This window comes from Ambystoma mexicanum, chromosome 12 (assembly GCF_040938575.1).
Source record: "Ambystoma mexicanum isolate Mex_15411 chromosome 12, UKY_AmexF1_1, whole genome shotgun sequence".
NCBI classification, from domain to species: domain Eukaryota; kingdom Metazoa; phylum Chordata; class Amphibia; order Caudata; family Ambystomatidae; genus Ambystoma; species Ambystoma mexicanum.
In genome coordinates, this window is record NC_090936.1 from 563,545,698 (window position 1) to 563,570,112 (window position 24,415).

The window sequence follows — 24,415 nt, forward strand, 5'->3', positions numbered from 1 at the left end:
AATTCCATCTCCAAATCCCTCCCACCCCCGGGCCCGTTGCCCGCCCCTTTTCCACTGAAACTCACCATGTGGTCGGACCACGGGATTTAGGCTACCTGGGACTCCAGTAGATGTGCCTTTATGATAGAGTCCACCAGGACTAGGTCTATGCGTGAAAAGTAGTCATGCACCACTGAGTAAAAGGTGTACGGTTTATTCACCCCCCACGTCCAATCCAACTGGGCTTTCTCAGACTCATGGAGCACCAAGGATCGTTTGCTCAGCAAGTTAAGGCCCCCGGACATTGAGGGAGCCAATGGTCATTTCACCCAGACTGGCCCCTTTCTGAGGCTTCACAATATCACCCCATCCTCCCTTGTTAACTGGGCCCTGGCATCGTACCGCCCTTTAGGAACAGACACATCTTGAACGTTACCAACCATAGTCCCCCTGAATTCCTCATCACCCCCCTCCCCACAGCATCCAACCACGCCTAGAGTTATCACCTCAGACAGGATTAAATCGCCAGAGGTCCTCCCAAACCAGACCAGCTTCACCGATCACTTGTTCTCGAGCCCCCTTAATTTGCCCCCATTTCCTGATGGAAAAATTACAACCCAAGCCAAACCAACTAAATGATCTCACTCCCCCCTCCCCCCCTTGCCCCCCGGCCAGACACATCCATACTTAGATTCAGACTAGGAGGGGGGGAGTTAAGTTTCATGAATGTCCTCGACCCTGGAGCTTTGCGTCTGTTGGGCCCCTTAATGCACCATTGCCTCTCCTCACAGCTCTTCTCCTCTCCTTCCACCGCTGGTGTCCCCCGCCCCCATTCCCAACAGCTTGCGGGTGACACTTTGTATGTCGTCCACTGTCACCAGCTTATAGTTGTAACCGTCAACTTCAAAAGATATGGAACAGGGGAACCTGCATCTGTATCGCACCCCCTTCATGCTGAACCATTTAGTTAAGGGAGAGCAAAGGCGCTTCTTTGCTAGCGTGAGCGAGGACAGGTCCTGATAGTTGGCTATTTTCAAATTTTTCACAGGGACACTGAGCCCTGCCCCTTCGCCTTGTCCAAAATCCTCTGCCCATCCTGGTAGTTGTGGAAGCGGACAAGCACCGAGAGAGGTCCCTTCCCAGCTGCCCCTGCTCTGTGCACCATGTCGACCTTGGGTTTGTTCTCATCCCCAAACACAATCTTCACCACCTCATGGATAATCCTCCTGAGGTCTTTTTCTGATTTTCTTTTTTTCTTTTCCCCCCCCTTCTTTTCCGGTATGCCAAAGAATCTCAGGTTATTTCTCCTCTCCCGGTTTTCAAAATCGTCCATTTTCAGGGCAACCTCCCCCTTCCTTCTTTCCAGCTCTGCCAATCTCGTATCCATTTGAGTCTCCAGTGTCTCGAAGGAGGTTTGGTTGTTTCGTCCATCCTGTCAACTCTAACATTTATTCTATCCACTTTTCCTCCAATATCTGCTCTCATCCCCCTGATCTCCTCTAGGAGGGAAGCAATATCTTTCTTGCTGGACATGGTGTCCCCCCCACCTCCTACATGTTGGAGTCCTTTGTGTTAGATTCCGCCTTTGATGTCTGGAACTCAAAGTGCCCCAGTTTTGCCCTCCAGTCCATGGGCAGGTGTGCGTCCTCTGTTCTAGCCTTTGTGGACACCCCTGCTGGGAACTCCGGTGGGCTTCTGCGTTATAGTTGCTGGTCACCTTTGTATGGGGAGCCCAATTTTACTGTGCGTCCCTGGGATGGCTCTCTGCGTAACCTTTGATGCTTCAGGGCTTCCACTTTTCACCTGGTAGGTGCCCACGAGTTTGAGCCTCCTCACGCCTGTAGTACCCAGGTGTCCTCCCCCTGAGTTTGCTAAGGTGGGGGTCCGGCATCTTGCGGGACTCTGGTCCGGCACTTAGCTCCTTCCCCTGGCCCTGGGGACTGTCTTCCACACACTTTCTCTCCTCCACTGGGCTCACCCCCAGGCAGGCACCCTCCCCGTGTTCTTCTCCGGAGACTCGCTCCTCCTGAGATCCTTTTTGGTTATTTCGAGACACTAGGCCAGTGGTCTTCCCCTGGTGGAGTCTCCATGCGGTGGGCACTCACCCCTTCTTCTTTTCTTGGCAGGCACACGAGCCCGGCTATGACCGGGGGGCCCTCACCTTCTCTCTTTTGCCATTTGGGGCAGCGGGCCCACAACCCCCACTGTGGGTATTCCCTTGTGCACTGTCTTCGCTCTTGCTTCACTCCCTTCTTGGGATCCCTCCTACAGGGGGCGCCGAGGGGGGCCTCGCCCAGGCGGGCACACGCCCCAGAGTCTTATCTGGGAACCCCCACACCTTCTTGAGGCCCCTTGCGATGCACTGAAGCTCCTCTGGGTGGGGGGGGCCTCACTGGACCTGCGGGCCTGCACCTTCTCAAAGCTCCACTTGAGAGGCTGGGGATTTGGTGGGCAGGGAGCAGTATACCTCACTGGGGACCACCCACACTAGTCCGCCTGCCCGGGCCTTCTGCAGGCTGTTTACCCGCCTCCCTGGGCCTCCTCTGGGCTCCCCACACCTTCCGGATTCCTTTCTTGTTAACCGCCTGTTACAGGTGGGCAGGAGGGAGGACTGCGCCACCCTCCTCAACTCTGGGCTGCCGCGTGAGGTGATCTCTGAAAAGGCCTCCTCACCTTTCGGCTGCCATGGGGTGTCCCACGCAGCTCAGGGTATGCTCACGGAGCTCCTCGCCAGCAGGTTAACTTTTGTTTTTCCGCTGGTGTGCTCCGCTCTGCTTTCTCGGCCGCCTGGTGGTCAATCTGTTCCGCTCTTGGACCGGAGTGATGGCCAGCGTGTCCGGGGTCGCCTGGTCACGTTTGTGCTCGGAGGGGGGGGGCAAAGTGGGGGCTCGGACCACTTCTTAGCTCTAAAGTTCTGGAGAAGTGCAATCAGGCAGCGCTCATCCACGCGCCCTCTGGTGGCCTCCCACAATGACTATTTTTAGGTCAACCCTGGTGTCTGCCAGGGATGCTTATTAGCTCCCCTGCTTTTTCCCTTTACTTAAACAATCTTCAAGATGTTTTAATTCAAACCGGGACTGACTTTCCTAAACTAGGAACTAATAAACTACCTGTCCCGGCCTATGCGGACAATACCGTTCTACTAGCCCGTACTTCCCTCATCACAGCTTATACCGACTTTATGGCTGAATGCAACCTCACAGCCTATACCGACTATGGCTGAATGCAACCTTATGGTCAACGCTGCAAAATCTGCTCTGATGGCCTGTCAACTTGGACCTAGAAAAACAAAGTTTCCCCAATGCTTAGCAAAACCAGTGAGATCCCCCATCTGTTTGCGTATGATTATCTTTGCATACGATGTGTCACTAAATAAATAGTGCCCCTCATATTATTAAGCAGGTAACTCGATTCAACCATGGTCGGTGAAGAGTCGACTGATTCAGAAGATCTTTAACAAATCAACTCCTCAATTCTATTTTACAAGTTTACAAGTGTAAAGCTCTTGCAGTTGGCAACTATGGCTCCTCTCTATGGGGGATGGAGAATACCAAACCCCTTCAAGTAGTGGAAAATGACTTCATAAATAGTCCTGTTTTACCTTGGTAATCCACCAGTTTTCGAGCACATCTTGAATTGGCTTTGGATTTCTTGTCATATAATCTGATTGTACAGACGTTTTTTCATTTGCTTTGCTTGTGGTGCAATCCAAAAGCACAAGTATCGCAAGCAATCTTATCTGCTGTAATGACCAAAGATGGCTTGAATGTGATCCCCTGGAGTATCGAGGTCTACTGGGGGCAAAACAAAGATGCTGCTTCCTAAACCCTACTCGATTGGGATCAGCTGTAATAACTAAACTAAAAACTGATTGTCGGTGCTATGTGCAAGACCATCCTGAGGCATGTGAAATTAATAAAATCTTCAATCGAAGCCATATAATAATTTCTTCTGGGTCGATTGAAAATTACTTGGTCTGGGTCAACAAGCCGGCTGAAACAATTCCAATAACTAGGGCTCGCTTATTTTGCCTTCTGGGAGCAAACACAGCAAGGTGGTCTTCTAGCCCCGCTAAGAAGCATTTCATTGCACTGTTTGATTCACGAAGAATACCTTATCTTAAAATGACTATCCTTATGCAATACACCCATCCCTATTATAGCCTTTATGGGCAAAACCTCCACTAGTTGGCTGGTCTGTATTATCTTTTAGAAGACAATCGCTGTATAGGAGGAAACATCTTGCTGTTTCTCAGTTTAGTCCTATCCTATTTATTGGTCAATTTTGTAATTCTGATCTATGATTTTTGTGTGTATTTTAAATAGTGTATTTATTATCTATGTGTTTTTGCGCGTTTACTTTGCGTGTTTGACCATTAAAGAGTCATGGTATTGTAGTTAGTTGGATTTTTAATATTACTGTGGTCAGCCGACGCAGGTTTCAACCCTTGATAGTCTTTATCAAGGCTAGAATTCTTTTGAGTAATTCTACAGATGTGATCCAAGTCTCGTGGGTTCGGGGGAGTTTACCGTCATCGCCCCTGACAGAAAACCGAAATGAGAACACCCAGTTTACGTGACCAGACTTGTCCAACCGAGGGTCTACTCGAGGGCGACGACAGGAAACTGAGCCACCCGAGACTTGCATCCGCAAAATTACTTCAAAGAATACAAGCCTTGATAAAGACCGGGAGGAGTCGAAACACGCGTTGGGTTTCCACTGTAATAATGATATTAGAGAATCCAACTAACCACAATATCATGACTCTTTAGTGGTCTCAAGCGCAAGGTGGCCGGCAAAAACACATTCAGATACCACACAAGGTGTGGGCAACACCTCAGCCGCCGACAACCTCGCAGCTCAACTAAAACGACACAAACCCAAGGAAACCCATAGTGAAGCGCTAGTTGCGTCGGAACCTAGTGCCCAACCTGCCTTTATTTATTATCTATACCCAGTCTACTTTGAATCCCTATATTATAATTTGGTGATGTAAAGTCTGAAATATCTATTGAATAACCCTGAAAAACCAATTAGGAATTCTCCTGTTATCGTGATATCTACTGTATTTTTAAGTTTTCTTTTTATAAAGTGTACCATATTATGTAATTGTATGTGTTGTTTTACAGATGGGTGCTTTCTATCTGAAAAATAAACAAACCTTCTTGTTATGCATTGTCCACAAGGCCTTCTGGGGCCTGTGACCAACATATCTCCAGCTTTCTCTTCTGAAGTATCTTCCTTCTCGAGCTCTTTGCTCCTCCACCTCCTTGCGGGTCCGCTTTACCAAGCAACGAGCTGGGGGCAGATCTCTCGCTTTGGCTGGTGCCTCCCTCTGGAACAGTCTGCCTGCCTCTCTGAAATCTGAGCAGAACCATCTATGGTTCCGGAAACCGCTCAAGACCTTCCTCTTTGCTTGCACCTTCTCTCTTCCTCTCCCCTACTGATCTCCTGTCTCGTACTGCACTCGATTCCTGGCTACCATTTAACCACGGGCCCAGGTACCTGCCCTTCCAGTTGTACACCTGCACTACCTCCAGGCAACCCTGCAGTTAGGGCTGTATCTGCAACCCTACAGTCCCCCTACCCGCACCAACACTTGCTTTCTGCACGTCACCCCCTGCACTGCCACTTGCTGGCCACACTTCTTATTGTTTTGTTTTTTGTGTTTTAAAAAAAAAAATTTCGATCCTATGTCCTGCACTTGCTCCTCCTCCCCTTCCCCCATCACTTCTCCCCTGCACTTACGCGATCTCAATATCACTTGGCCTAGAAAGATTGTTGCCTTGTCCCCCTTTTCCCCCTCCCCTGCCTAATCGCGCCTTGAAATACCTGTGTATAGGCGCGCTATAAATAAAATTTCCTATCATATATTATTTTTATTTGTTTCAATATTGTTATGGTAGTTTATTATACGATGTATGTATTTTCCAAGGCATGTCTACAACAGGTTATTATTTTAGTTCATGAAGTCCAACATTCACAGATAATGCTACCTTGCTGTAACAAACTGGGAAACACTATGGCCATGTGTGGAAATAGCAGGCACATCCCAGCTTCATCTTATAACCAAAGTGTGTGATCCAGGGCAACCCATTCAATCGTATGGTGCCCAACCTGTCAAAATTGTCAGTCTCTCAATCTTGCAAAATCGTCTGCCCCTAAGAATGATTCGGTTTTCAGGGTACTGTTAGGACAAAGAACTCATAGTTTTGGCTATAAACTTGCATTTTTTTATGATTGTTATATGGTTATAAAATAACCTTTAACAACATTCCTTAAAAACGCATCATCTTAATTACAAAGCCATTAATTTTTTCCAGTTCTTGCGAGTACACTTACACTTAAAACTCATACTCAATCAATTTAGACAGCAACAGTCAAATTCATTTAGGTTTACCCCGAATCGTAAAAATCACAAGCAATACAAAAAAAACTACCAAAATCTCTTTGAAAAAATTGATGGCTGCCATCAGCCAGTGATTAGTACCTTGAGTACTCATAACTTGCTGCCAGACCATGCCCACTCCTCCAATAGACAGTTTTTCTACCAAGTGATCAAAATAGTGGTGTGTCACCTATCGCCGAGAGCCCCACAATGTAGCAATAAGTACTTCAGTGACTTGACCCGACCCTGCACCGAGCAGTAGCAACAGAACCTTGACTCCCACGGGATCCCAGCTTTAACACCCTCAATTTCTTTAGTTGCTAGTATATTGAGTCTCAGCAACATGGCCGTACTACACCATGACGGGCTCGGGGATAGTCGGTGGCGTACCCACAGGCCTGACTTCGATAAGCAGGTCTTTGAATCGCTTGTATGATCTTACTTTTCCAATCGGCAGTATCCAGTCTTTCTTTTAGTTTTGTCCTGGTTTTCAAAGGTCAATACAGGAACATATCCATTGAAATGTCACTTTCCTCCAGAATTTGTTAACGTCCCTGTTCCCATTTATTGAAACAGAACCAAATCTTGGAGTCTAGGAGTAACCTCAATTCCCACCAAATAGAGCCCTCCTCAGCACACAATGTTTTTCAGTACTGCAAGTTTTTTATTTTAGAGGAGTTGGTATTTAATAGAGGGTAGGCCTAGTTAATAGCGAATTACCGCTGCAGGGACACCATTTGGGAGCAACAGGACTTTCCTCCAAAAGGTGTCCTCAAGCATAAACTTGTATTCAAAATAAAAGGGGTTGGAACAGGCCTCACTGTTTCAATTCTAGGAGGTGTTGCCCTACCCCTACCCCAACCACAACTAAGGTCTGTCCGTTGTCAAGATGTCCAAAGCAAAAATGTCCTGTTCCACAAATACTATTCTGGCCCTCACATTCTAAAAGGAATTCTAAACTGAAAAGGGTAATGCCTTTGGATGTGCATAAAATGTTAAGGCGTAACTCCAACAAAAGTTCCCAATGGGTAAAGTTTACAGTTCCAGGGGATTGCTCCCTTCCCCAAGTTTTCTCTTCTCGATTATTTAAACTCCTAAGGGTACAAGTCTCCCTTGGATTTCTCTTGATCAATAAAAACATGTATATTAAACAATTTGGCTGTTGGTCTCAATTTTACAGGATACCTGGTGTACTCCCCTGCCAGGTTTCTTGTCCACTTTAATGTAACATTTTCTGACGGTCTTGGCTTTGCCTGTTGTCGTCTTCTACCAGGACTTCCCCATGTGATTCAATTGACACACTTGCCAAATTTGCCTTTGCCTGGTATACTCTCCTGCCAGCGCTTTTTGAGACTTGCTTTACACATTTGATTACCTTATTCACAAAAGTACTTGGTGGCGGGTTCAAAACCTACTGTCCACCTATTTCTGTTATAACGACTTGGCTTTTCTCTGCCAATCTTGGCTGTGCTTTATTTGGTTTATTTTCTCCCCTGGGGTCCCTCGACCTGGTACTCTGCTTTCATGTAACATCAGACATTCAGCGCCCGTCTCTCCAACCGCGTACCTGTCCGGGTCGGTAGTGTTTGAGGGCCTTCTGCAGTTGGCGGCTTCTCTGCCACCTGCTTCTCGCTCAGTCTCCATCCACTTGCTCGCATGTGGCTGTCTTTGTGGCTTGTTTCTTGTTCGGCTCCCATCCCACATCTGGGTGATCAGTGGTAGCTGTCGCTGCTGCTTGCATCTCGCACTGGGATATCGTTCCCCTGCCAGAGACAAACCAGAGCTTTACTGGAAGGTTTCTTTGGGCAGTGTGTCCAGGACTCCACCTCCTCGGATCTCCCTCTCACTTTCGCCTTCCTTTCCTCTCAGCATTCTCAGCTTCATGGGACTTCTCCAGGCAGTGTCTTCTCCAGCCATGCTGGACGTGTCTTTGAAATGTACTGGCACCTATCAATTGTTCATAAACACTAGACCGCGTCTTGTGTTTTTCACATTCATGGGTCTTCTTTGCTCTTTTCAGCTTTCTTGTCGCAGTACTTTCTTATGCATGGAAATGGTAGTCACTTCCTGGTAACCTATGCACAGCAATTTGAAAGGTATCCTCAGCAGTTTCCATGGGTGGATGAAGTGAATCATGACAAAATGCCATTAAGGCATGGGTAATGGCAGTGGTATCCCTAAAAGCGAAATGGGGATTCCATGTCTCGTCCGAGGGTGTATCTCACCTCTGAGGGTCCCCTGCCCCCTTGTGATCCTCCCTCATATAGCTGCCCCCTGGATCAGATCAGGTAGCGGCTGACGTCCCCTGACCACATGGGGAGAGGTTACATCTCGGAAAGGAGTGATGACATCCGATTCATCACAGTACGCTCTTCAGAACAGCTGCACACTATAATAGTGACCAATGATGTAAAGCATAACAAAATGTCTTTCTTTGCTCAATACCAACACCCTCGAACCAGGCCTCTCGTCTAATCTCGGTCTTTGTCATTATACCTTCCTGGTAACTTTTAATCAGCAGCCACAATCTATGATATGGTATGTGTACCTTCCTTGATGTGTCTTCTGTATCCAAGCTTGAGCACTTATACCTTCTGCGGGACTGGTAATCTTTTGTCTGTGTGCTGGAGTATGCGTACCATTTATATATGACCACTGATCTATATATTGCCTGTCTACTGACGTGAATGGAGGACCCATGCACTGTTGGCTTTACCAAAGAGGCGCTGTGGAGAGTGTGTGACATAGAAGTCCATTGAAGAACAAAGGCATTAAAATGAAAGAAGCTATCTGTAGCGCCCAAGGCAAGCAGGGATAAAGCTAATTGCTAAACCCATAATGCATATTTTGGATGATTGTTCAAAATATGCCATTTTATTAAATTATAAATGTTATCAAACGCCTCACTATCCCTACCTGCCTAACAAAACTAAAGTGAAACACTCTAACAAAGGATGTCTGACCCTCACACTTAAACATCAAATGCACAAAGACAATATATGGTACTTCAAATAACATCAACAATGATATTCACAGTTTCGTGACAACCTCTTAACCTGGGTGAGCTCCCTTCCCCAGAATTCAAGGTAAATTCAGCTCCAATGTTCAATAAAAGAAACCAGGAAAACCATGTAGGTAATAGTCTCAGTGCAGTTCTTGATGTTTCAAGGTCAAGGTAAGGTTTTGTTAACCAAAGTTCCAAAAGCAGCAAAGCTTTTCTTCTTGGTGAAATAAGGACTTTCTACTTCCTCAAAATTGCATCAATGCTATTCCCAGCCACAATGCTTTGACACCAGTTCCAGTTACCCAAGAAGAATTCCCACAGTTCAGAAATACAACTTCTGTTCATGTTAGTGAAACACAGATCTTGGTTAAAAGTTATTGGGCCTCATTACAGGTCGGGCGGTCCGGAAATAACAGTGGCAGTAAACCCGCCGCCACTGTTAATTTTGGACCACCCGATCTCGAGTCCTGCAGGCGGGAGGTGGCGTTCCCGCCAGGTCTGACCTGGCGGGTTTACCACCGCCCGCCTGCAGGCGGACGTGGAAACACCGGCACTATCAAGAGATGGTGCCAGTGTTTCCATGATCCCCATTGCCATTGAGTTCTATGGGACTCAGTGGCAATGGGTATTTACACCATTCCGCCTTCGGAATTCCCGGGCCACCGGGGTTGTAATGCCCCGGTAATACCGGGAATCGTGGAGGCGGAATGGTAATACGAGTCCGGCGGTAACCAGGCAGTTTTACCGCCTCGATTACCGCCGGACTCGTAATGAGGCCCATTATGTCTCTAAAAGATTCACAGAAGGTATCTTTGTCAGGCTGACTTTACAGCACTGCTTCTTGTACTTCAACAATGTTCAACTGCTACTAGAGTTTAACCAAGAGGGCATACTCCTATGCCTCATAGAATTCCACCATGTACTACTGAAGTCTCACATCTACTGACAACCAGATATACTACCACAGCTTCAGTACATTTTGACTTTAAACAGATTACATCAAAATTCACTTTCAGGCACTTCAGCACCTTCAAGTAGGCAAGGCAATCATCCTCTGAATCTCTCTTCAAAAAGGGCAGCCTCTTTGCCTCTCTTGTCTGTCTGAAACCACGTTCCACCCCAACTTTAGTATTTTGTGTTTTTTACAACAGTTTTCAGGTAGAACAAGATTCCCATTCGGACTCTTCGACTCCTTCAAGTAGACAAAGCACTCTTCCTCTGAATAGAGGGGCAGCTTCTTTGTCTTTGTCTGCCTACCACAACAACAACCTCTGATTGCATTTAGGACACACTTGTCTCTTTCTCCTACAGTGTTTGGCAAAATAGGTTGTATCAGCTTCAAATAATATTTGTAAATAGCAAGTTTCCCTTCCCCAACTTTGCCTTAATCTCTCTGTGAACTGTTAGCCAGTATAATGCTTTGGTGCCACTCTTGGCTTCAGGTAATGCATGCACACTTGTTTTTAGGCAATTCTGATGTTCTATTGGGCTCACAGTATTGTTTATATTGTTCTCTGGCTTTGAGAAAGGCTCCTTTGAGTCTCCATCGGGGAATACCCTTGATTTGGCCAATGCTTGCTCTCTCCAACTTCAAACACAATATTTAAACACTTGCCATCTCTTTATAAGCAATTGTTGTCTGCGTGAATAATGATTCAGAGTTCACTCTGCCTTTGAGAAACATAATCCGGCACATGCGACCACTGCTTCATAGGTGTTACAATGTTTAAAGGTTTAACCATTGCCTTTTCTGTGTTTTAGGTCTTCGAGTGAAATGGAAATACCCGATCACACGCGAGTGGCACATTTCAGGTGTCCCATCAAATGCTAAACAAACATCTTCAACTTACTTCTACTCTTAACAAGTGATGATTAAGCTGGATACTGTTGCCGGCAGTGCTCAAGCATGGAATCAGAACACCAGATTTAATTCAACGGTTTCTGTTTTACTTCCTCCATGTGTTGCACAACTTCCACAACTTCTGTCTTCACTTGGGACCCCCACCCTTCCCCGTTGAAGGTGTCTGTTTCGGCCACTCAATTGAGGAGCACTTCTCACTCCTGAGACCCACGGCTACACAACAGCTATTCACCATGGTGTCCGACATGCTTCTTGCTGCGCAATCTCTGCAATTAGGCTCACATGGGGAAATGCAGCCTTCCTGCATGCATTCCGCTGTGCAGCCTCTGCATACCAGAGTTTGGGGGAACAAGACCCTCACAGGACAAGCAGGTGAAATTTGCTGCATCAGTGTCCCGCCGTCTTTTTGGTTCTCCCACTTCTGCCTGGATTGCCAACACTGTGCCTTCTTCTTTCTGGCTCTGTTATTGCTGCATACACTCCAGCCACAGTTCCAGCTCCTTTCTATTGCCTGCACCTGAGGGGGCCTTTTATGCCTCCCAGGTTCCTTCAGGTCTGGGCTATTCAGCTTAATTGCCTGGCTACTACTACAGCATAACTCTTCAGTCCTGTTCCTCGTCCAAGTACTTATGGGACTTGTAGTCCTCAACAACACAGGTAGTTCTTTTAAGTAACTTCTTGATTTTAAGGGTAGATTTATTTTCCTTAGTCATTTAAAGATGAACCATTGGAATTTGCTGCTATAGAGGAAGACAGAGTATTTAAGGCCATATTCCTTCCATTACACCTGTGGGAATGGTGAGGGTTTATATCCTGAAATACCTTGAATGGTCTTTCTGGTATTAAGGTTTGTTCAGGTTTTTTGGCATTTGTGCCCAGAGCCACAGATCTTACATGTGGCTCAGATACATCATATTGACAATAGGCCATTGAATTGAGCCAGCTCTACAATTATCGGTGTCCCAACCATCAATGCATGCCATCGCTAGTTTCTAAAGACAATTTATTTAAATTAAATGCTATTACTTTTTTGTTTTTACTAGGAGAGAAATAAAACATTTGCACCGTACAATGTATTTTTTCCTTCTCTAGCTGTTCAGTTGGATGTATTGACATTTGTGCCGATTTTAAAGATATTACATTTGACAGAACCAGGATTTAATTGTTTCTGGCCTTGACATTCCATGTGCCAAGCTAACGATAAACCCAAGGCGAGAGGGAGGGAAACGCAAGCTGTGATAATACATACACCTGAAAAGACTCTGTAAACATTCATAATGTTTTTTATACAAGAGTATAAGAACAATATATATATTTGAGGTTTGGGAATCTGCTTAGAATCACATGCTTTGCTTAGGCCGACATCTAGTGGAAGCCGCATGCACATTAGGTTTTCAAAGTTTTGAAAAGGGACGTAGACGGGGTGTGACTTGTAATGCTATCCCTAATGTGACGTGCCATATAGCCATGATCCCTCATGGGTGGAGGTCCCTCAGATTAGTTTTTTCATGCATCGTGGCAAATTGTTTATTGACGGAGTCCGTAGCTGTGCGCTACTTTACTGTTACATTTCTGCAAACATTCTCTGCTGATCCTGGGTTCTGAACCAGGCATCTGCTCCGCCAACAGGCTTTGGTCTTCGCCAGTCTTCGGCCAAGAACCAGTAGGAGAGTGGGGGGACTGATCCTTTCCTTCCGGAGAATGCATACTTCCATTTCCTGCACCTGCTATTTTAGTCTTTCCACCCTCTATTGTGGAGCATACTCCCTTTAAGTTTTGCCCCAAGTGCAACAGGGAATCCCCCATAGTTTGTAACTACTGCCTTCCTCGCGATCCTCTCGAGTCCCGTTGTGCTGCGTGTAAGCTATTATGCCAAAGACCCTAAAGGAGCACAGAACCAAAAGGTGGGTGGCATACGCCATTTGAGTGGAGTGGAAGACTGCTGCTGAGATCTTTGAGTGAGACCCAGAAGGCCTAGGTAGCAGAGGATCCGACTCAGAGCTCAAAGACACTACTGCAGAACCCTCCAGTCCCATCATGCCTGTCCTGAGCCTCGATAGGCAGTCCAAGCACGTTGCTATGAGGAAGGCCTCTGGCAAACCCCCGAACCTCCCCCACTGATTCTCCGGAAGCCTTTACCACATGGCGATCATACACTCAGTCCAGCAAATGGTGTGCATAAACGCCACTCGGCGGCTGAGGTGGAAACACTGAAACAGCTGTCGAAAAAGGTAAAATCACATTCTCACAGTAAAACAACATAAGCAACACCCTGCTCACCATAAACAAGCCTCTCAGACCACTGACAAATATGTAGGAGAATCCTCACCTTTAGATTCTACCCTCAAGAAGAAACGCCCTAGGGAGAGTCCCAAGGACATACACAGTGCACCATGTCAGAAAGGATCTCCTTCTCTGCCAGTGGTCACCCTTGTAGCACCATCCTCCATTCGGTCTTCCACACCCTGGACTCGGTCACAGTTTGAGGACACTATGGGAAAGATCTTATTCTTCGTGGACTTTATGAGCAAGCTGCCCAGTCCGATAAGCCTACTGAAGATCCTCCTGCTCCTCCTACAGTGCCAGTGGCACCTTCTCTTCCTGCCCCAGCCCTGCCAACCGGGAAGCCCTCACAAGGTTATCTCTGAGGATATTCAGTCGACACAAGCGGACCAGGACATCTGGATAGATGATCGAGATGACCCCGGGAAGGATGGTGACGATACCTACTCCCCAGACCTTATCTTTGTCGACCCTGTTGACCTTCCAGGAGTGGAGGGCAGTGACTCCTATCCCATTGCAGACCACCCCCTCTACAACGAGCTGCTAAAGAAAGCTGCCCACCACTGTGGCATAAACACGGACGAATCCAGCCCCACAGGGACTGACTTTGTTGAAGATATTCGGAGCAAGAGAAAACCTGTTGGCCAATCAATTTATCTTCTGGAGTCCATTAGAAAGAGCGCCTGTCCATCATGGTCTACTCCCTCCCTTACTAGTGCAGTAACCCACGGGTAGGAAAATCCTTCAGGGCCTCTCCCTCAGATCCCCTTTAGATTACGGGCCACGTCAAGCCGGACTCCCTGGTGGTGACCATTACATAGAAGAGAGCTGGTGTCCCACTCTCAACCTCCCAACAAGGAGTGAAAAAGACTGTACACGCTGGGAAAACGTATCAAAGCCGCTGTTGCATACCTTACCAGTATAGCAAACAATACCACCTTGCTTGCCAGCTACAGCAGCACTCAATAGGATGAGGTCTCACAACATCTGGACTCGGTATCAGAAACAACACAATCCCATCTCCTTAAGATCGCCTCTGAGGGAAAGCAAGGCTCCCAAAACATCCTGAAGAATGTACAGACACCTCAGGAAGAGTCATTGCAGAGAGTACCCTTCTTAAGACATTCCTGGCTCAGAGACTCAGGATTTATGTCAGACACGGCGGCCCTGGTCAATATGCTCATCGAGGAGGGTCTCCACTTAGGCAAAGCTGTAGACTACCAGCTGGAAACGGCAAAAAAAGAGCATGAGACCATTAAGACCCTTGGTCAAATATCCAATACTCTTTGTCCCCAGGGGAGCATTTAACACACGCCAAAACTTTCGGGCACAAGGCTCGGAAAAACAAGGCTAGGCCAGAGCAAGCACGTCTGGTGCTTCTTTCTATAGCCCACATGCTCAGTCGTCCTACGAATACCAGCAGCGAGGGTTTTGTTGTGAAAAAGGACGAGGCAGGGCAGCAGCCTCTAGAGGCGCAGCAGCCCGTGCTGCCAAATAAAATGCCGATCCACATTCCCTCCCATGTGTCTCCAGTCGGGGGTCACATAACACTCTTTGCCCAGCAATGGGTCGGAAAAACGTCAGACCTCTGGGTTCTAGATACAGTGGCCAAGGGATACTCGGTTGAGTTCCTCGAAACACCTCGCCACCATCCACCACGCGTAGCATGCATGTCCTCCGCTCACCTAGACATCCTCAAGGAGGAGATCCAAATTCTACAAAAAGGAGCCATCGCCATGTGCTTGACCTGCGCCCTGCAAACACGTATGTCAAGCCTCAAAAATTCAGGATGGCGACGTTGCAGGAAGTCATTCCACTATTAAAAACAAGGGATTAACTGGTGACATTGGACATGAAAGATGCACACTTCCATATTTCAATGTTGCCGGCGCACAGGAAATACCTTGTGTTCAAATTGGGAGACAAGCACTACCAATTCAAAGTGCTACCATTCGGCATTGCATCAGCCCCCAGGGTATTCACAAAGGTCCATATACGACTGGCTAATTACAGATCATTCTCCCCAGAGGTGCCTTTAAAACACGCAGCAAACTATCAATCTGCTGTTCCAATTGGGCTTCTCCATAACCGATAAATCAAGCCTGATGCCCAGCCAAGTAAAGCAATTTCTAGGGGCACTAATCAAAACGGACATTGGGCTAGTTTACCTCTCCGAGGAGATGGTGCAAGACAAGCTGTTTCAAACTCCTCAGTATGTACCTGGTCGTCTGATGATGGTACGGAAGGCAATGATGGCTTTGTGCATCTACCTAGTGCCTCATGCCAGGCTGCGCATGCGGCCAGTGCAAGAGTGGCTAGCGAGTTGTGGGACGATCTAGTGGTGATTTTGCAACCTCTGGTTCAGTCGCTACCATGGTGGAACAGAGTAAATCTGCTAAATGGAGAGCCTTGGCACACACCGGCGACCCAAGCCATTCTTCCAACAGATGCATCTGACAGAGTGGGGCGCTCACTTCCTTCACCATACCGGTCACGGCCTGTGGACACGAGCATTGACCAGGAAATGCAACAAACTTCTGGCAGTTCTCAAGGCACTTCAAGACTTCAAAACTCAGCTAGCTCACAAAACAGTCCTAGTCCCCATGGACAGCACTACAGCCATGTTTTACATAAACAAACGGGCCAACACACTCTCCAAGAGTGTCCAGACTAGCTCAGAACATCTGGCGGTGGGCACTATATCACATGTTCCTGGTGGCTCAACATGCTCCAGGGAACTCAATTCTCTGGCAGACATGCTAAGCAGGAGTACAGTGCTACCTTCAGAGCATGAACTGCAATTAAACACATATCTGCTCAAACTGGGGGTTCCCAGAAATTGACCTTTTCACGACACAACAAAACACGCAATGCCAAGATTACGCTCCAGGTTTCGGAACGCACTGCTGATGAACTAGTCGGGGATATTTGCATACGCCTTTCCCCCAACACCCCTTGTCAACAAAATAGTCCACAGCTACACCAGGAACAAGTAACTCTAATCCTTAAAGCTCCAATGTGGGCCCGCCAGACCTGGTTCTCACACCTACAAATGATGTCCCTGTATCCTCCCATGAAACCACCCTGCATGGACAACCTGTTGACCTAAGATCAGAGAACAGCGTTGCACCCATGCCCTTAGAAGCTGAATTTAGCAGCTTGGCTCCTGAGGTCATAGAATTTGATCACCTTAACCTAGACCATAGTTGCATGGAAATACTCAAGGAGGCACGCAAGCCTAACACATGACACTGCTATTTTAATAGATGGAAACGCTTTGTGTTGTGGTACCGAACACAGTCGCTCAATGCAACCGACTGTTCACCAACCAATATAGTCAACTACCTCCTCTACTTGCTTGACTCTGGATTAGTCTTTAACTCAAAGTACACCTAGCAGCTCTGTCTGCTTACATCACATCCCAGAACAAAATATCATGGTGGGAGGTGCCCGTAGTTAAGGCTTTCATGGAGGGCATCAAAAAAACTGTACCCCCGGCCCACCGTATCTCCCCATATCTCCCCCATAGTCCGTGCTCGACGCAGCTACTTCATCCAATAGCAGCCATCGGCAGGCGGAAGCCGGCCCAACTGCCTAAAGCCCACTGTACAAGGCTCCCTGTCCCAAGCCTGTTGGAGCCGGTAGGGCCTGCAGGGCTGCCCGAAACTTTTCCCAACATCTAACTCGAAAACAGACTCATGAACACTACCGATCTTCATTCATGGCTCTTACGCGCTAAGAAATCAGCCGTTCATTATTGTAATATGACTCCTTGCCTATAGCTACATCCACATGCAGAGGTTACTTACCCTCGGCCCTGCTACAGTAGCAACCTGTCCCTCAACCTCGCACGCACCGACTCGCGCCACCCTTAGTGCCCGAGCCCCTCCGCGCACTCCCCACATCACCCACCCGCCAGCCCATGGCCAGTCTACACCGCCAGCTGTGTCACCCGCCTGATCGCACTGATCACACCTGCCCCTACAAAGGAATTGTGGGGAGCTACTGCCATCTCACAGCTTGAATATACAACTGCTACCTGCAGCTAAATACTGGTTTCACCTGATTGCCCCCATTGCCTGAATTGACAGTGCTGTACTATTGTGCATTTATTGTGTTGTACCGCACCTGGTTGCTCATTGCCTGAATTGACGGTGCTGTACTACTGTGCATTTATTGTGCCGTACCTCACCTGGTTGCTCATTGCCAGAAATGACAGTGCTGTACTACTGTGCATTTATTGTGTTGTACCTCACCTGGTTGCTCATTGCCTGAATTGACGGTGCTGTACTACTGTGCATTTATTGTGTTGTACCTCACTGCCTGAATTGATGGTGCTGTACTACTGTGCATTTATTGTGTTGTACCTCACCTGGTTGCTCATTGCCTGCTCTACCCTGCACTGAGAACTTGTCCTGTTACCCACAAACTCGCCCCATGGGTGAATCTCCCCAATACAAACACCCACACCACCTGAACACAGCATGTCACCCCTCGCACTCCCGCCTCACACTGACATTCCGCCCAGCTCCTTCCTACCCTCCTTCTCTAAACCCACTTACCCAACTGCCACTCTCCTTACACTCCAGATGCCCGGCCACATCACATCAGGCAACATGATCACCCAACACAACCACAGCTCCAGAACCACAACCCCACCACGCTATTGACATAGATCCGTTGGCTCTAGAAATACACACCTAGGTCAGCGCACTCGCTATGCTCATGCCCCTACCCACGCTGAGGCTCAGGAAACCCGCTCACCTGATTCTCTCAAGGACTCTACTCCCGATTCATCCAAGGCTACCAAAGTAAACACCACCACACAGTCCAACAAAGGCCCCATCAATCTCAGCATAACACTATTACAATGTGCCTTGATTAATGCTAGATCCCTCCCGGTACACGCCACTGAGATCTTGGGCATCATCTCCAATCTTGACCTGGATCCCCTAGCTATTACGGAGACCTGGCTCCATGAAGCATCAGGCCCTGCCCTATCGCTAGCCCTCCCACCAGGCTGCACCATCTTTCGGCAAGACAGACCCACAGCCAGAGGGGGTGGGGGAGTATCGCTCATAATAAAAAGAGAGCCTAGCAGCTAGACAAATAACCTCAACCCTCGGTGAGAACGCAGTCTTCCTCACTATTAAGATCGCAACCTCACCGAACACCACCATAGCATACCGCCCTCCAGGACCCTTAGCGGATTTCCTTGACAACCTTTTCCACTTCCTTGGCAAAAACTTGAAAACCACTTCCAAATCTATTCTCTTGGGGGACTTCAACCTCTGTCTCAATGACCAAAAAGACAGACCAGCCAAAGCCCTAGCGAAGACACTGCAGGAACTCTGCTTCCACCACAAAATCCTCACCACCACTCGCTGCAAAGGGCGCACCCTGGATTGGGTTGCAGACCACAATTGCAATGTTGACATCAACTCCAACACCCCTGCCCCCTGGACCGACCACCACCTCATACACTTCTTCATCCCCACCACCACCACCACCAACTCCCCTAATAACGCCAGCTCAGTCCCACCAGCCCTAGCTAGAAGTGCATGCAACCTCACAAAAGAAAGGATTCTCCCCTTCATACACATTTCAGCCCTCACTCATCCTGCCTCATCAGACCCCTCCGCCCTGGCTAGCGTCTACAACACAACGCTTAAAACAGCAGTGGACGCTATCACCCCACTAGAGAACAAAAAAGCTAAGAAAATAAAACACTCCAACTCATGGTTTCCCTCAGAACTGAAAGAACTACGTACCCTTAAGCGCAAAGCCCTTAACAAATGGCAAGGCTCCCCACAGGACGCCACGCTCCTTGCATATAAAACCCAAGCAAGCAATATAAGCAAGCTATAGTTGAAGCTAAATCTTACCAACCCCACCTCTGAATCCAGAGAACTCTTCTCCATCTTCAAAGAGCTCTCCACACCGACTACCAATGCACAAGAAGTAATCAAAGACGAAGCTTGGCACGCCAATGTTCAAACAGCCCTTATTAGCAAAATCGAACTCCTGCAAAAAAAGATCCATGACCACCACAACAACCTCTCTAAACACATGCAGACAGAATCCCTCACTGCAAGCATAAAAACTAAAAACATTAAACCCTTCTCATTCAGAGAAGTAACCGAATCTGAAATACTGGACATCATGAAGAAAATTAAACCCTCCAATTGCAAAGGTGACGCCTGTCCAGTTAAGCTGATCAAAGAGTGTGCAGACACATGCGCCCTTCCTCAAAACCTTCATCAATGCCTCCTTTAAATCCAACTAAGTACCTGATACGCTAAAAGAGGCCTGGGTCTGTCCACGCCTGAGAAAACCCTTGCTAGACCCTGAGATAGCCAACAACTACAGACCAGTCACTATGGTCCCTTTCCTGCTCAAAATTCTGGACAAGGTTGCCTACACCCAAATCCAGCAATTCCTAGAAGAAAATTGTATCCTAGGTAAAAGACAGTCCGGATTCCGCCCGGGCCATGGGACGGAATCTGCCCTAATTGATCTAAAAATACAACCTGGTGACATTATGGACAAAGGCAGACCAGCACTTTTCCTACTGTTACATATCGGCTGCCTTTGACCTCATCAACCACAACATCCTTTGCAAACAACTTAAAAATGCTGCTCACTTCTCTCCTCAAGCCATAGCCTGGATTGAGTCCTTCCTCAAAAGAAGACTCATGAGGGTCTTCTTAGACTCTGCGTGTGCTGCTCCCACCACCATCCACTCTGGAGTTCTGCAGGGCTCATGCACAGCACCAACACTTTACAACATCTTCACCCTCCCCCTCTTCAATGACTTGGATCATCATGGCATAGCTTACACGAACTATGCTGACGATACGCAAGTCCTTCTCCCACTCACAGGATCCTATGAACAAGATTCAGAAGCCCTTACTAACATCTACACAGCCACCCAGACCTGGATGGCAGCAAACAGTCTATGTCTTAATGGAGACAAAACGGAGATCCTCCTGGTAGGAACCAACGAGACCCTCAGCAAGCTCTCCCCTCAATATGCTACCTTCAACATTGACAACACACCTACCGCAGTGTCACCCTTAGTGAAAACACTAGGAGTATTCCTCGACTCCTCGCTACCCATGACACGCCAGGTCAGTGCCATTGCCTCCTCGGCCGCACGCACCACTAAAATCATCAACGCTGTTAAACTCTTTCTATCAACCAAGAATTGCCTTCATATTGCCAGGGCCACAGTAGGCACCAAATTCTACTGCTGCAATGCCCTCTTCTTAGGTACCTCTGCCAAAAACATTACAAAACTACAAGTTACACAGAACAACGCCCTCCGGGCAGCTCTCGGCATCTCAAAAAGGGAGCACAATTCTCAGGCTAGGAGAGAGGCACACTGGTTGCTGGTTAAAGAACAAATCTTATTAAAAACCCTTGCAATCAGACACAAGTGCCTCTCACACAATGCTCCCCCATACTTATCTGAAAGGATCACCCCTGTCACTTCTTCCAGACCCACGAGGTTGCACCTCACGAACCAGATCTATGTACCATCCTACAAACGAGCCAAAGCAGAGGGTGCGAGCTTCCAACACCAAGCACAAAAAAAACGGAATACTCCCCCTGCCCCCAACACTCAGAAATGAAACGTCATACTCAGTATTCCGGAAAGTCCTGAAAACTAAACTCTTCATTTAGCCTGCCTACAGGCCAGCCTCCACTGACCCGTAGCGTGCACTAATGTTTCTGTGCTCACCCTGTTGCAATGTAACCACAGAACCATGACTATGCATGCCACTGTTGTACAACTAATACCATGTAATGTTGTTTTATTGCACACCCAAGTAAAAACTCTGTAACAGCGCCACAATGCCCCAGGGCCGCTGTGCGCTTTATAAATTAAAAAAAATGAAAAAAATATCTAATCCTACTTCCGGCTGGGACCTCAATGTCCTGCTCACAAGGCTCATGGCTACCCCCTTTGAGCCTATTTACAAAGGCCTTCTTAAGCAACTTACAAACAAGACAGCCTTCGTAATAGCCGTAACTTCTATCAGAAGGATTAGTGAACTACAAGCTCTCTGTACAAGACCACTTTGTAGTAATACACAAGGAGAAGGTGCTGATACACATACACATCCTCGCTTTTCATCCAAATCCATTTTAAAATTCCACGTCAATAAAAGTAGAGCTGCCTGTGTTTTTTCAAAACCCTTCAAACACAGCAGAGAGAAGTCCACATACATTGGATGTACGCAGAGCTGTCATGTTCTACCTTCAAAAGACAAAGTCGATCAGAAAGACGGGTCGCTTCTTTGTATCTATAGCCACTGAAAGAGAAGGGTACCCTATTTCTTAGGCAGCGATTTCTATGTCAAATGCATCAAACTCTGTTATTCTCTTGCCAAGAGATCATTGCCCTTTAATCCCAGAGCACACTCAACTCGAAGCAATAGGGCAACCATTGCCTTCATAGCATACGTGCCCCTAGATGCCATTTGCAAGGCTGGTCTTGGAGTACAGTAAATACCTTCACTCAACTTTACTGTCTGGGGACACATTCTAGGGTTGATACACAGGTGGGGCAAGCGGTGCTCAAACATCTCTTTGCAGCGCTACCTTTTTATAACCTACCTCCTTCTACTAGTACTTCTCACTAATCTATGCAAAGCTTGTGATGCTAAGCAGATCCTCAAGCCTCACCATAATCGTATTTCTGATGCTTGTATCTGCTTAGATTCAAATGTGCCCGACCTTCCTCCCCACCTTAGAGTAGAAGGTGCTTATAAAAGAAGCATGGATCTTTCACTCCTCATGGTCTCTACCTACACTGCACGCTTACAACGTACACTCCCTCTTGTCAGAAACAAATATGAGGGACCTCGACGCGTGAGGGATCATGGGTAAAGGGTACTTCACACTTTGGATAGTATTATAAGTCAGACCCTGTCGACGTTTCTTTTTGAACTTCGAAAACTTAATGCGGAATACTCTGCGACTTCCACTAGATGTCGGCATATGCAAAGCATGTTAATATAAGCAGATACAAGCATCAGAAATACTATTACGGTGAGTGATGAATACAATATTGCTTCATTTGTGAAAGCCTTCAGAGCAACATAAAATAGGACCGATAATTGCCTCAAAAGTACAGAACGTTTCACATGAGTTGTGGAAAAATGTGATTGGAAGCAGTTTTTATGCCCGTCACATTTCTTAGGGACTGGGGCAATGCAGGTTTCCATGGCTAACCGTTGGTATGATGTGTTTGTACAGCACCTTTTTGCAAAACAGAGTGACATTGTGGCGTGTGCTTATTGCTGTAATGTATCTAATGTCAGAATTGTCCGGTCCTTTGGTAGTGTGTATTTGAAATTATGGATACATTTTATTTACAGTTAATTTTTAATACTGGGATTCTTAAAACATGAGAGTCTTCAACAGGCATACAAATGTCGAATACTGGCTTTATCAGTGCATTTATTCAACAGAAACCCTTTGGTAACAGTCCTTTGAATGGTCAACTGTTCATACTGATGGCGCTTGATACACTTAACGCCGGTTTGTTTGCTATTCTTCACTGATGGATGCACAACAAGGCCGAAACATGTTTGGGGATGCTTGTAGTCTCATGCAGAAGGGATGTGTCCTAGCAGTTTGAGCTGGACTGCCCCTTTTGGCGTGGGACCAAGTCTGATTTGCATAGTCTTTCCCCTTTTGTAATGGCTTGGCAGGACAAAGAACGATGGTCTGGAGGGTTGCCCAGAGCAATGCCCGAGGTTAAGATTTATTCTAAACCTTCCAGCCATCACATCTTTCTTGTTTTTCTCCCACCTATTGCCCATTAACTAAAAGTAGCTCTTGTTAACGTAAAGGTTAGAGACCCCTGGTCTAGAGACTAACATTTTCCATGTGTCTAATTTTGATCTTGCATCCAAATGCTTTGAAGCATACCAAGATGACCTGCATTTAAAGTGTGAAACACCTTGGACTCATTCTGACACATTCTCACCAGCACACCACCAACCTTTTTCCGTTGGGCTTTCATATACACAGACATGTGATATATTAGTAACCATGGTATAACAAGGATCTAATATTTTGTATCCTGTGCAGAATGATAACTGTCCTGTGTTACTGATATCGAATGGCGGCTATTTAAAAAGTGGCCTATTTCTACAATGACATGTTCATACGAATACTTACATTGTCTTCTTCTTTCCATGGCGACACGTGATTGCGTGAATGCATTGAGAATGTTAATCTCTGGGGGGCACGGACGTCACCAGCTGGGGCGTATGGTTAGGGTTGTACTGCCATTGCAGTCAACGTTAACTCACCCACGTCTTACCTGTTACCACAAGATGGCAGTTTTGAACATATAGTGCAATAGTGGGCCTCTGCTTTAAAGGCATTGAAATGCAAAAGATCTCTTTAGAAAGCAGTTACGATATATTGCTATGAGGTTCGGTACGGGTGTACTTGGATTAATCCAGATATGGTCTAGGAGAAGGGAGGGTGACCATTACTTTTAAGATTTATTGGGGGGGATAAAATAAACATTATCTTAGTTGACCCACTGTGAAATGTTCCATGTTTTTGTCTTACTTAGGACACTTCTGAGCAAGAAAGTGCCAGACCGCGAAGCTGTACAGACGCACCTCAGAAACCTGAAGGGAAGGTAACTAAATGAAAACATAAATTCATAATTTTCATGTCACCCAAACTGTTGGGGCAATTTTACTCCTAAAGTGACAGTGAAGAAAACAAATGCAGTTTAAAAGGAAAAATGAAATCAACAGTCACTGGTCTTGGCAAAATCCAAACTTTGCTTTGCAATTGTTAAGGGAGAAGGGATGTGTGGCAGTCAACCGTCATTTTGATTATATACAAAAAGCTAGAGATATGTTCA

General features: G+C 46.8%; 1 protein-coding gene across 2 annotated transcripts in view; it reads left to right on the forward strand.

Annotated features, from left to right (window-relative positions):
* The window catches only part of CENPQ (centromere protein Q), a 486,431-nt gene that overhangs the window by 257,941 nt on the left and 204,075 nt on the right, over nt 1-24,415 (forward strand). For both annotated transcript variants that reach the window (XM_069628870.1, XM_069628869.1), the window contains exon 6: nt 24,116-24,184. In XM_069628870.1, coding sequence (XP_069484971.1) covers nt 24,116-24,184 — 69 coding nt within the window. The remainder of the gene's footprint in view (nt 1-24,115; nt 24,185-24,415) is intronic.